At 47.8% G+C, this 13,943-nt stretch overlaps 1 protein-coding gene across 1 annotated transcript in view; it reads left to right on the forward strand.

Annotated features, from left to right (window-relative positions):
• The window catches only part of WDTC1 (WD and tetratricopeptide repeats 1), a 27,372-nt gene extending 14,768 nt beyond the window's left edge, over positions 1-12,604 (forward strand). The window contains exons 8-15 of the mRNA XM_019512496.1: positions 982-1,097; positions 2,361-2,436; positions 4,217-4,313; positions 5,454-5,627; positions 6,664-6,899; positions 7,499-7,667; positions 8,362-8,554; positions 9,361-12,604. Of these exons, the coding sequence (XP_019368041.1) occupies positions 982-1,097; positions 2,361-2,436; positions 4,217-4,313; positions 5,454-5,627; positions 6,664-6,899; positions 7,499-7,667; positions 8,362-8,554; positions 9,361-9,558 (1,259 nt within the window). The 3' untranslated portion in view covers positions 9,559-12,604. The remainder of the gene's footprint in view (positions 1-981; positions 1,098-2,360; positions 2,437-4,216; positions 4,314-5,453; positions 5,628-6,663; positions 6,900-7,498; positions 7,668-8,361; positions 8,555-9,360) is intronic.
• Positions 12,605-13,943: the final 1,339 nt, after the last annotated feature.

Here is a 13,943-nt window from a genome sequence, read left to right on the forward strand (position 1 = left end):
GCTGCATCTGGCCCATGGGCCACATTTTGCCCACCCCTGCTTTAAACCCTCCTCTAGAGAGAGTCCTGCCAGGACCTTGCTTGAAATACTTGTAGCACAACACCCTTGCGCTCTCCCTATCCTGTGGAGAAGCAGGACTTTTGTTTCTGGGGCTGTCAGCATGGCTTCCTTCATCTCTGCTCATCATTCAGTGCATTTGAAAGCACTTAATATGTGCAAGTTAGAACTGCTGTGCTCACAGACTGAATATTCCTAGCCAGACTAGAGAGAGGCTTCTCTAAAGAGCTTTTTTTCTAAAGTCCCACTGTGGGATCTCTCAGTCTGTCTTTGGCCATTCAGTACTGCATAGTCAGGCAGTCAGTTTTAGGCTGTGCCCTAGTGAGTCTGGCAGGGACACACTGGAGTGTTGAAAATGAGGTATTCATACGTACCCTTCCACAAATTGGTCAGTTCTACAATTCTAGCGAGTGCCATGAAGCCCCAGTTCTGGTGATTTTTGCTGAAATCGTGTTCTTCTGTTTTTGGGCTTGAGCTGATCTGCAAACATGAGTCTTAGAGGTCTGGTTCCTCCACACATAAGCATAGCCATGCCAAAGAGGTTTTAAAAAGACATGAAAAGACAGTTACGCAAGTTTGAGAACAAGTTTCCTGACATGGGCCAGATCCAGTCCTCAGTGCCATGTCATCCGGTTGGAAGGGCTTTCCACAGGGCCTGATCCTGGTAGGCAAGGGCAGCAGAGGGTGAGGCTCGATCCTGGTAAGCCTGCATGGTGAAAACATTGAGCACCACTGGCTTGGAGCACTTCAGGAAGTGGGAAGTCATCCCAGGCTCTGTGACAGTATAAAATGGCTTAGAATGTGACTGCATTTCATGTGCATGCTCCTCCCAGCAGTCTCCCATAAACCATAATGGTCAGGGTGAAACAGGCTATTGATGGTTACAAGTTAAAGTAACTTATACTGGGGCTCTCTTCTCTTCAGGACATCTTCCAGTGAAACTACCCGACTACAACAATCGCCTGAGAGTTCTAGTAGCCACATATGTCACCTTCAGTCCTGATGGCACGGAGCTGTTGGTTAACATGGGAGGGGAGCAGGTAGGTTGTGACCTGAAGTCTAGGTGTGAGGTTCACCTGCAGCTTTTATTAGCTGGGGTCACTGCAGCCTGACTTAAACTCTGCAGAGCAGCATCAGTGTGCCAGGCTGTTTGAAACCTATGTTTTATAGTACAGTGTGAATAGGGTGGTTTTCCAGACCAGATTCATTTTTTAATTGTTAGAAATGACCTTCTTTCCCTTGGAGGTAGATGGAGTGTTCAATCTGAGTAGTATTTCATAGTGGCTTTGCAGATTAATTTTTCTCCCATCCAGAAGAGATGTAAATCTTTCCTGGCCTGAGTGACCCACTTTGGCAATCTTCCCTAAAATCTACAGTGAAACACTAAACCAGTTCTGCAGTAGAGTCTGGAGGATGAGTGGTGCAAGTAGAGACTATGGCTTTCACTGAGAGTATTTAAGTTTTCTTTCCAAGAATTGGGTGACCTTCTTGGGTCCTCTGTAAAACCTGTTATTAATCTCTTCCTGTTACAGATCAACACCTGCAGAAGTAGGGCTGGGTTAGATTCCAGTGAAACAAGAAAATCCTGCTGATGGTATTAACTAGTGAGGATTAAGGTGGGACTTGCCTTTTGGGCAGGGTATTCCAAATAGGGCTTTTTGCATGTTTCTCAGCACCTGTGTTTATTTTGGTCTTGGACACATGCTGTTGGGTTAGATGGATCATGGGTCTGATCTGGGTTGGCAGCTCATGTGGCAGTGCATTTTTATTTCAGGGCTTCATGGGACTGAATTCTGGGCTTCTCTGCCGGAAGGAAGTCTTGGCATTTGCTTATAGATAGCTTGCCTCACTTGTGACTCGTTTGCCTCCTTTCCCCAGTGATGAATGTTTATGATTGTCACGTATCCATAGAGAAGTGATTCAGTGCCCTGTTTGCATAGGCTGTTGTATTATAGAATGATTCAGATATTATCCTATTATAGCTGGAGCCTCTTTAGTTTTGCTAACCAGTCAGTCTCCGGTTAATTCTTGCGGTATTTACTTGCCATTGATTCAGTAGAACAAGCTTCCCATGTCTCAGCACAGTTCTCTCTGAAGCTGTATTTTCTTGTCGCAACGCTGGATACTGCTTTCTTTTTGTCTTTGTGTGTGTGTGTTAAACATTTTACCAAACTTTGAAAATGACAGAAGGCAAAATTCTGAGCTCTATGGGAGTGTGGTGCCTTGTTCATTATTATAGTTCTTGCATCAGTGTGTCATGAACTCTTCTGCCCTCTTTTTCATGGTTTCCCATTGCCTTCTAGGTCTACTTATTTGACCTGACTTACAAGCAACGGCCATACACGTTTCTCCTGCCAAAGAAGTGCCATACTTCAGTGGGTAAGTGTGAGTCTGCAAGGGAAGGGGGAGCCAGGCATAACCAAGTTATACACTCTGACACCTTCCAGCATGAAATCTGATCTGGGCTGGAACCGGAAAACTGAATTGGGGCAGGGAGTAGCCTGGCTATTTCTGCAGCACGACTTGTACATTTGGTCCAAAAGCCATTCACAGAGCAAGTATGCAGAAGTAACTGAAATGCCAAGAGGTGTGGGTGAGGAGTGAAGGACTGCCTTAAAACTGTGCCTAAGAATAAAGTTGGCAGGTCTATCCTCTTCCACTGCTGGAAATCCACTAGTCTTTAGCACTGTGAAGGCCTTGGGGCTGTATTCTCACTTCATGGCAATACCTTCGGTTGGGCTGGGCCTCTAAGAGTGCATTTGGACTTTCTTTTAATCCAAGGTGACAGAATGGGTCCCAAGCAAAGGTGGATTGGTGAATCAAAGAGCCCTGTTCTACTTTCTCTTCCCTCCCCAAAAGTACCTTAATCAGCTGAGTTATAGTACCTGGAGAGTCCACAGCTTCGATGGCAGGACATGGAGGGGAGATGGTCTCAATCCTTAACTTCCTCCCACCCACTGCTGTAGTTGCAGCAAAATGACAGGAACAGATTCTGGGCAGAGGCTGCACTGTTTCAGGCTGTCCGGCAGAGGGCACATGTACACTTACATCGCACCATTAGTGGGTGTCTCCACACCAAACCTTTCAGCAGCTCCAGGGAGGATGTAGAGCCCTCCCAACCCTCTCACCTGCCTGGCATGTCCTGGGTGGCTGCTTATCTGTTATATTCAGTTCACTCTTCTCTGTTAACCATTGGTTTCTGCTCCTGTGTGCAACTGAACTACTTGGAAGCTGGCTTGGGAACAAAAAAAAAAAAGACAATTGGAAGCCAGTTCATGATATTTTCAACCCAAGTGAGTCTTCTGGATAAGCTAATGAAGGAGGTGTGCTGAGAGGAGTGTGGGACTGGGAGCCACGAGTTCCTGGGTTCTAGCCCTGCTTTAGACATAATTTGTCTTTTGGTTTGTCACATCCTCCCTGAGTTTGCCAACCTCCAGTATGGACATGACAGTACTTGCCCCTCGCTTGTGTTCCAGGCACAGTTTGTAGATATGAAAATGAGAAGCTGTGTAGAAGGGGCAAGCATTGTGGGTGCTATTGGCCTTCAAAAGTTTAATGGAGATAAGGGCTTTTTTATCTTGTTTTTTCAAGAGTAACGAAGAGCAAAGATCCCTTGCTTGCAATGCTGATTTAATCTCCAAATATCTTGCTTCTCCTTCTTGCTCAGCCCCTACCTTCATCAGGTCCATGATATTTTTCTCAATTATTGTTTTCCAGGCACCTATAAAACCTGAGATGATCCTAAGGGTTATAGCTTGAAAAGCCACCCTTCTGTCTGAAACAGCAGACTTTTAAAACATTTGTGGTCTGGTACTCAAAGGCAGATATGGTAGATTGTTTATGCCCAAGTCCAGCTTGTTGAAGGTGGCTTCCATATGAGTTTCATCTTGTCCTCTATTATGTGAGGAGACAGCTTTAAGTGCATCCAACTTTTTTCCTTTCAAGTTCTGGTGTGAGGGAACTTGTAGTGCTTACATACCTGGTATCTGAGCTATTCCTCCCTAATGTATGTGCTTAGAGGTAGAAAGACTTCTCTTTGAAGTCTGTGGAATTGTAGCTGCTTACCTCTGGTCTGAATCTGGATTGGGGAGATCTGTCTGGCCTGTTACCTGGTTTCCCTCTTAACTTTGATGTGTGTGTGTTGTTTGCACCCTTTCAGAAGTGCAGAATGGCAAAACATCAACCAACGGAGTGTCAAACGGCATCCATCTCCACAGCAATGGGTTCCGGCTGTCTGAGGGACGAGCCCATGTCAGGTAAGTGGATATACTTGTCTGGGTGAGAGCTCTGTGCCCTGTCCTCCTGTTCAGATCTGAAGCTGCTGTGTTGAATGTGATTCCATTTAACTCACTCACTCAGTGACTGCTCCGGGTATTTCACTTGGGGGTTTGCTCATCTGCTAGCTGTTAGGGGTCTTCAGGAGCCTGATGGGGGAGATCCTGTTGGTAGAGATCTTCTTACTTGTTTGCTGGTAAAATTCTTTGCTGGTAAAATTGATACCTGGCCTTAAGCCTAGACACTGAACTCCTTTGCTTATCCACAGCTGGTCTCTGCTCCTTGACCTGAAGAGGGTGGTTTGTGGTTGGTGAAAGATTGTTGCTGGGTCCCCTTGTCCCTCGGTTGGCAAAAGGGCTTGGTTGTAATGTGGGTACCTATTTGCTGCACGCTTGAACTAATGCCACCAGAATAGCTGCATGCACTCCTCTGCAGCCACTGGTTGGTAATGGCATTTGATTCAGTACTGTCTTGGGGATGAATACAAAGCTTTCTTGTTCCCAGCTATTTGCTCTGCTTTCCTCCTTCCTACTTTGATTTTTAAGGACTACCTGGAATTGGAGAAGCGGAGGCAAACCTGAAGTTTAACACCTTCATCTGTGCCTTAAAATGCTGGTTTATCAGATGTCTTTGACATATCAAAAATCATATGAATGATCTTTGTGGACATCTCAAAGAGAGCTCTCGCATGCCTGAATGCAAATTTAAACCAATAACACTATCTACACTACTCGCTGCCACAAGATACTAGATCCAAAGGGTGTTAGTAGAACTCAAAGGATTGAGTGGCTCCATATGGATAATTAAAGCACTCACTGTTAAATGAGTATTAGGAATCATCTTTGAGTTCCAAGGCATAAGCCATCTCTTAGTTTATGGGCTTATAAAGAACATCCCCTAAGGGCAAGTTACCCAACTTATAAGAGCTGCTTGTACCTTCCTGTGGCACATCTGGTAAAAAATCAATGCCAGAAACAGGAGAATATGGACCCTGGATGTGATCTGGAGTATCAGGTTTTCAGTAGTCTGGTCTGGTTAAATATTTGCCTCTGATTTGGTTAAATCTTCCCCCCACCCCACCCCTGGGAAGATCCTGACCCCACTCTTCCTCATGTCTGTAGCCCTCAGGTGGAGCTGCCTCCATATCTGGAAAGGATTAAGCAGCAAGCAAATGAGGCCTTTGCCTGCCAGCAGTGGACTCAAGCCATCCAGCTGTACAGCAAAGCTGTTCAGAAGGCACCCAACAATGCCATGCTGTATGGGAACAGAGCTGCGGCCTACATGAAGCGCAAGTGGTAAGTGAACTGGACCTTTCTGCAGGAGGCTATGGAGCTGTGCACCAAAGAGCTTGGTGTACTAAGCAGTGCTGAGGCCTAAGTTTCAGGCTTCAGAAAGAGAGGTATAACCTATATATATTGTCATGATCTTGGTGCCCTCTCTTGACCATTCAGGGTGCAGAGAGGTTGTGCCAGGTGTGTGAAATCAGTAGAAGAGCCATGAAACTGAGTACTCTGCACCTGTGCATGTGTTCAAAGCATGGTACCAACAGTCTAGGCTCTGGCTCTTCTGCTCAAGAGGGTTAAGATATTTCTTGTGTCATTCACTTAATCTTTGCATCTGATTTTTAAATCTGCAAGGAAGACAGGGTGGCTTTGCCTGGTGTTTTAAGGGTAGTTTTGTCAGGAATGTCTGACACACTCCAGAGCCCCTCAGTTCTCCCTGCCAAACTCAAGGGTATAACAGGTTGTCACTGAGAACAGGAAGAATTGCCACATTATGGGATCAGGACTTGTAGGGAATATAAAATTGCGGTGGTTCTGTGATCCCTTGTTTAGTTGGTTGTTTTGATCCCTGGACAGTGAAACATGCTGCTACTTACTTGGCCACACAGGGGTACTCTTGAGCTACTGTCTGCGGGGAATGGAAGCTGTGTTCTGTTCCAGGGCCTTGGTCTAAAGCCCTGCTGCTTTGAGGAGGGGGCTGCTGTTGGTTAGCCAGAGGTCTGCACCTGTAATGTTTGCTCTGTAGGATGTAGCCTGGTAGCTCAAAGCATGGGGCTTCCTATATGCAATACCTTGACAGGGGAGCGAGCAGGGGGCCAGGTCTTCAGACAGGCGCTGGTCCTTCTGTACTGTGTCAGTCAATAAACTGGGTTCACTTGGTGGCTGGGATGGAAGTAGGCAAGTGGTTTTGGTGCTAATGAGTAAGTGGAAAGCCTTTTCACATGGGGAGACTGGGGAAGTAGAAAATCTTCAGATAGCTCCAGGACTGGGAGTGGCTGGTGGATGTGTAGGCTTTGTCCACTTCCAGGGTGTGTTCATCTTTCTGCAGGGATGGTGACCATTACGACGCTTTAAGAGACTGCTTGAAGGCTATCTCCCTGAACCCCTGCCACCTGAAGGCCCACTTCCGTCTCGCCCGCTGCCTTTTCGAACTGAAGTATGTGGCAGAAGCACTGGAGTGTCTGGATGACTTTAAAGGGAAGTTCCCGGAACAGGCACATAGCAGCGCTTGTGATGCCCTTGACCGAGACATCAACGCAGCCCTCTTCTCTAAAAGTGATAACGGTGGGTGCCAGTGCTCAGCATGGTCCTTGTATTCTCTTTGGATGTTAATGTAACCCCAGGAAGCATGTCCCCCCGGAATTATAGCTCCCTAAAGTGAGGCTTGTTAGGTGCTATCAGTTATATGCCCAGAGAATGATTTGATCTTCTAGTTGAAAGTTGCCTTTGTAATTGATGCTTTCAAGGACCAGTCCTGCTATTTTTTTTAACCGACAGAGAGATCTAGGTTCCCAGGTGTGTCATGCTCTGTCTTTTTTGCTGCAGCTGCTCCTTAAGTGTGGAAAATTCTCCTCCCTTTCTTTTTGAACTGGGCTAAGTGCTCCAGTTGTGATATCATATCTACTGTGGGAGCCATTGAGCTGAAAGGTAGCCATTCTCTTGTTTTTGGATTGTACGGGAGCTCTAGGGATGGCCCTGCTGGAAGGGACTTGAGGTAGGTTGGTGGAAGGGTATAGAGAAAGGGCACATGGTAAGCCCTGTTCCCTATGTAAACCACCAGCTAGAACTGGCAGCTGAGTAGTCTCTTGCATGCACAACGCTTTCTCTCCAAAGCATGATGTGTAAAGAGGGGAACTCTTTCTTTCTCTTCACTAATGTTCCAGCTGAAGACAAGAAAGGGAGTGGCCCAATCCGGCTGCGAGCAACTGGCCGCAAAGATTCCATTTCGGAAGATGAGATGGTGCTGAGAGAGCGCAGCTATGACTATAAATACCGGTACTGTGGCCACTGCAACACCACCACGGATATCAAAGAGGCCAACTTCTTTGGCAGGTATGTTGCCATCGCGGATCTGGACAGTACGCCAGAGCTTTGCCATTGACTGGATGTGTCATGATGCACAGCCTCTCTCTGCCTTCAGAGTTGTGAAAGGAAACCCAACTGCAAACCAGAAGCATTAGTGATGCGACTGCCGCTGTCAGTACAACTAGAAGCCACCTCTGTGTTTCTCTAGATTCACAGGTTAAATAGCACATAAGCATAGAGATTTTTTTTTTTTCTTCTGGTAACAATCTTTTCAGTGTGCCTGTTTGTATGGATTGGAAAGAGGGGGAAACAAGGCAGAAAACCACCTCTTTGTCCATATCTAGAAATAGCCAGTTGTGAAGCTGGAGGTGCATAGGTTTCTGATGTTCATTATTCAGTAGTGAGGTATAAGATACTGGCAGGCCCCTTAAATGATCAGTGAAACCCTGGCTAGTTTTGAGAGGTCTGTCGCAAGTGAACTTTCTGAACTACAGTTTTGTATGCGCATGAGGATAAGTTAGCAAAGTGCTGGCTTTCCTACCGAGGGACAGCCAGCTCCCATCCTCATTCTGTGGTCTGTAGCAAAGGGTTCTTCTTTCCCATATGACTTCCATGACCCTTAGTGCTTTGGATGCGGTTTAATTGTCCAGAATGCTGCCCCACACCTTTCGGCAAAGGTGTGACTGCTAGCTTCTTTGTATCTGTGTTCTCTCCACCTCAGCAATGCGCAGTACATTGTCAGTGGCTCGGATGATGGCTCCTTCTTCATCTGGGAGAAAGACACTACCAACCTTGTGCGAGTGCTGCAAGGGGATGAGTCGATTGTGAACTGCCTGCAGCCTCACCCAAGCTACTGCTTCTTGGCAACCAGTGGCATCGATCCAGTCGTACGGCTTTGGAATCCCAGGCCAGAGGTAAGAGCATTTGTAAAGAGAGAAATACTTGCCAGTGGGCTTGGGGACTCTGTGCCAGGTGGTAGACTGCCTTTGTGCAACTGGACTGCAAAGACTGATTTACAGGGAGCAGGGAAAACTAGCTGTGTTGGAAAGAGACTCCTGGGTTTTACCACTCTGGGTTGATCGCTCCTCTCCTGCTCATGGAACAAGGGGATGCTTATGGAATGCTTAGAGGAACACTGGGTATCCCGAGTGAACCTGGGTAGCACAAGAGGGAAACTGTGTCTGCATAGGATAGCACTTCTGACTCTGCCCAAGCATGTGTTTGCAAATGCCATTCTGTGAGCTGCGGATGTGGCTGCAGTTACTCTCATCCCTATCTCAGTGAGGACTTTCATGCCTGAACTGTGCTTCTGAGTCGCTGTACAGTGCAGAGCTCTCCTGCATGCCAAAGCTGAGCAGAGATGGCTAGATTCTGAATTCCCCTACAGGTGGCAGGAACTGGGCCATCAAGCCATTATGTCCACCTCTGTCCTACATGCTGGAGAATGTCTGTTTATTCTAAATGCTGCCCTCTCTGTGTGGCTGCCTGTGTGGTTTAGGTCTATGCTGCTGGGTTGTAATGGGGTCAGACCCACTAGGTACCAGATACAGCCTGTGGCATTAAACAGGATTTGACTTGACTCTGTTTTCCCATCAGGTATCCTGAGCTCCAGAGGGCAGCAGTAGGAATTATACCTGCTATCCTGGAGTATTTGTTAGCATGAGTCAAAGGTTGTCTCATGGCACAGTCTTCCTCATGCAGTCTCCTTTTTCATTTGCAGAGCGAAACCCTCAATGGCCGCGTGGTGGAAGACATGGAAGGTGCCTCCCAAGCTAACCAGAGACGAATGAATGCAGATCCCTTGGAGGTGATGTTGCTGAACATGGGCTACCGGATCACAGGACTGACTAGTAGCGGGACTGGAGGCTCAGATGATGAAGACAGCTCGGAGGGGCAAGTCCAGTGCCGGCCCAGCTAAAACAGACCTGCCTCTCCTTCCTCTAATTGCTTTGTTGAACGGGAACCCCGTTTCCTTGGTTCTGAACTTTCTCTGATGAACGGCTGCACTGTTTCACACTATGCACAGAGTAGGACAAGCTGGCAGGGGCAGGAGTGGCTTTCTTGTTAAATTACCACCACCTCTCCCCGCTCCCCCCTGTCACACTACTGAGCAGCATGGCAATGCAGTCTGGGTTCGCCTGTAGTGGAATTTAGTCCCTGTAAGGATATTTTGAGTTGTCTGTGAGCAGTGTAAGCTGGTGACCTTCTCTGACGCTGCTGTATGGCTTGGCGGAAGGGGCATCGCCTCCGTTCATGCATTTGCAGAGGGGATGTTAAACTGCTAAATAAAACGTAAACCTAGGGCAGGGATTACAGAATGATTTTACTGCAGCGATCTTGGTTTCTGATGCTTGGCTTAGCTGCTCTGCTGCCAGCTTGGCTCCTGGGCCCAGGTTCAGGGCTGGTGATCATAGAAAGTCCATCTGGCCCACGAACACCTCGAGGGGACTTTTCTCTGGCCACTGGCTCTAACACGGTTGCTGAAAGTGACTATATCGGTTAGGGTTTGGCCACCACTTGTCTGTCTTTTGGGCATCTCCTTTAGCTGATGCATAAATGGAGACACTGAATACATGCAGTTGAATGGAGGAGGAACCTCTTTCCCAGCACAAGTATTGATTTCCTCTGTGACTTGTGACCCCACGAAGAAAGATGGTGGTAACAAAAGGAGATGGGGCGTGAGGTTTTAAGGCTGGGATAACTGGCGTGACTGAAGCTACCCAGGGAAGGTGGCTGATAACAGCACTTCCATCTCTTCCACCCATGCTGCTGCTAGCCCTGTTTTACCTTCCCCTCTCCTAGCCCCCTCCTTGCTCTACAATTGAGTGTGGCTGCCATGCACCCATCCTAGCTGGCATTTGAGCTTTTAGAGGCTGGCATTTTTAGTGCAGTTGACTGCTCTGGATTTCATCAGCTGAGGTGATTTTTTTTCCTGATGGATGTGACCTCCCTCCTGTACAAGCTGTGGAGGAAGTCCTTGCAGTGGGTCAATGGTCCTCTCAGGAACTGCTCTTCTTTCTCCTTACTCATGCTGGCTTCAAAGCCAGAACCACAACTTTTTTTTTAATGCAGCACTGTACTTCCACGCATCCCAAGTAACTTTCAGCCTGTTTTCTCCTCTCACACTTGCCAAGCATTAAATATATCAAATAGATCTAACACAGCTGTGCTACAGCCCAAGTTAAGGAGTTTTTTTTTCTGACTATCAACTAAGACCAAAGAGCCTTTGGAGATCTTACTATCTTTCTGCACTGTCTTTTTCTTCCTGCCGAAGACTTAAACGTGCTGACGCTGGTCTCCGGGGCACAGGGTGTGTGTATGTGTGCGTGTGTATGGGCGTGCTATGTTACGGCTGTTCTTCCACACGGTAGAGTCCCTGGTCTTCCCATACCTGCGTTGGAAGGACAAGTACCCACTCTTCCTTCTCTGGCTGCTCAGTGCTGCCAGGTGTTGATGGGAGAGCTGGCTTTGTGTTAGCTGATCAAAATGACTGGCTTCCCCTCAACTTTTGTACACACCACTTTACCTGCTTTCCGTACAGCAAGGATGAGCCACAAAGGACCTAACAAGGTCCGTGTCCCATGGCCAGCGTCCTTTGTAATATGGTGCAGCCAGACCCCTGACAAGCAGTGCTCATTCTTCCACCAGATGCAATTTGATGGGGGGGCTTGGTGGGAACATCTTGCCTCTCAAAGGCAGCCAGTGTCTGCTCCATTTTTCTGTGGATGGGGGGGGCCCAGGGCTAATGTGCTCCTGGGTCTTTGGCAACATGCCGGACAGCTGAGCAGAGACTGGCTTCCAAGGTACTTTTACAGACCCTCAGCAGCAGTTCTTTGTTTCTCAGGTCCAGCAAACTTGCCCCACGTCTTTTTTTTCCCCACCTGGGCAACTTGCCTGGGTCAAGCCAGCCCTTGGCTGGTAGGGGCCCTAGCACCTCTCCCATTCTAGTCTGTTTGAAGTTAACATCTGAGCAATGCAGTCCATGTTGCTCATGACTTAGCTGAGCCCATTCACTTGTGTCCAGGCTACTCCCCCAGCAGTGTGGCAGCAGTCCCAGGCGCTCAATGTTCTTAACCCAGTGGCGGCAGGAAATGGTTTTCACTTGTGTGGGTTTCTTATTTTTATTTGAAGTGGCCTGTGTTTGTTTTTGGGGTTCTTTGTTTGCTGAAGGCTTCCTGGATGCATCTGTCTGTCTCCCTTCCCTCTCCCACTTTATGCTAGGCAATGCCTTTTAGGCTTTGGGTTTTTGTTTTTTTAAACTCTCAGATAGGCTGAGATTGGAGGCTTTGAACAGAACAGAACCCCTGGCTCCTTGGGAGATGTCACTTCCCTTTGAGCTTATGCTGTGACAGCTATTTTTACCCTAGCAAGACAGAGCAGCTCCCCTACCTGCCAGCTGCAGCACAAAGCTACGAGAGCAGTGGATTGCCTTTAAAAAAAAAAATGGCTGCTTTGTTTAAAAAGAGAAATATTAGTCAGATTGAAGAGGGGAAGTCCCTCTGGCTCTTGCCCCTCCTTCCCGTCACTTTTTGGGGGCACGTTGTCTGCTTTCATTGCTTGTTAATGAGGAACTCCTATTTATTGGTGAAGAAAAAACATGCTGGGGAAGAGATGTAGCTTTATTTACTTACCTCTGCTGTTTTCTTCTACCCCCTCCTCTGGCGAAGCCCCTTTTTCGCTCTTTTTTGGTTAACTCTTTCTAACCCAGGATATGCAGAGATGCCTCCTTTTATTTTTGTATTGTAGCAGTGGAGATCTCCTTGAGGAAACTCTGAGATTCTTTTGGATGTTGCAAAGACCATTGCTCCTAGCTTTCCAGTGTTAAAGATGGTGTCTCAAACTGCCCTTGCAATTGTAGAGGTAACACACAAGCCTTACTGTCCTTGTAAGAAGGAGCAGAATATTTCTGTTTCTCTGGTCCCTGGAAGAGAAAGGGTTAAGCAATTAAACAATTCTTTGTTTTAGTTCTCTTTTGTCATTTGTTCGGGGGACTGGTCAGGCCACGCTGGAGACCAACGCAAGAGGGATTGCACATGGAGACGGGGATGGAAGTGGGGAGGTCCGAAGGCTTGTCTTGGAGGTTGACTGCTGAAACCAAGCTCCTTGGGGTGCTGCAGTTTGAGAGACTGGGGGTAGCTGGCTATGCTGGAGAGCCTCTGGTGGCTTGTCCTGACGCACTAAAAGGTCTGCATCTTTCTAACTGGATGCATTATGCAGGTTTGGGAGAGGGGTGGATCTATGTGGTCACTTGAGCTCATGCTAAATCCAGAGAGGAGGTTGGGGGAGGCTGTAGTATCAGGTACCAGGGAGCTAAGCGCCGCAGAATCGCCCTATTCTTTTCTCCCATGAAGGATGTGGATCTCTTCCTAGTGATCAAACAGTCCATCCTTGGCCTGTTACCTCTTCTTGCATGGCCTCTTGCATCTGAAATAAGCAGTGCAGGGCACACCTTGTCTGGGGTTGTGGAGGCAGCCTTAGTGTCAGTGCCTGCTGTCTTCCACAGGCCTTGCCATCTAAAAGGTTTGCATCCAGTGCATTATATTGGGCACAGAGTTCAAAGTGGCAAATGCCTCCCTCTGCAGGAGATTCAGATTTGCTCTCCCCTCACTCCTTCCCCTGTGACAGGCCAGATGCTCTCTTGCCAAACCACAGGCTCTAAATTAGTGGAGTTGGCGTTTCCCTTTTGACAGCGGGCCAAGTTACCTGGAATGCTTTGGAGCCCGGTAGGACTCTGGGGGACAGCACCTAGTTACCCCTGCAGCTTTTAGCACATCGGAGCTGCTTTGCAACCACCTCCACCTCTGCAACACAGCCGAGAACAGACAGTGCAATTGCCAGCTTTGTGCACTGCCTGAAGCAAAGGCCTTCGCAGAGGTTTAGGACCTATTGATTTCCTGCTGGCTGCCCAAGCTGATGCTGCAGGCAGCCTGAAATGTCCCTGACAACCGCCTCGGCTTTGCTTGGACAAAGCAGCAATGGCTCAGCCGCCTACTGAACAGCAGCAGGGTTTCTGGTCCTTGGAGATGGAAGCAAGGCTGGTCCCCCTGAACCAGTCTCTAGTGACAGGATGCTGCAGGTTGGAAGGGCCTTGTCCATTGAACTGTAAGGAGATGCAGGAATTTATGGGGGGGGGAGTCCTAGAAAGACGGTCTCTATATGTGCTGTCACATTCTGGAGATGGCTAGTTTCTTATATATGCCGTGGTTTACAGGCCACGTGTTCTCTCGCTTATTCGGTATTTCCAACCCTTCCCATGTTGCTGTGAACCGGACACCTTTCTTGCCAAATCTGGCACAAAGATCA

The sequence above is a fragment of the Gavialis gangeticus genome, unplaced genomic scaffold (assembly GCF_001723915.1).
Source record: "Gavialis gangeticus isolate Ggan-Ray unplaced genomic scaffold, GavGan_comp1, whole genome shotgun sequence".
Lineage (NCBI taxonomy): Eukaryota > Metazoa > Chordata > Crocodylia > Gavialidae > Gavialis > Gavialis gangeticus.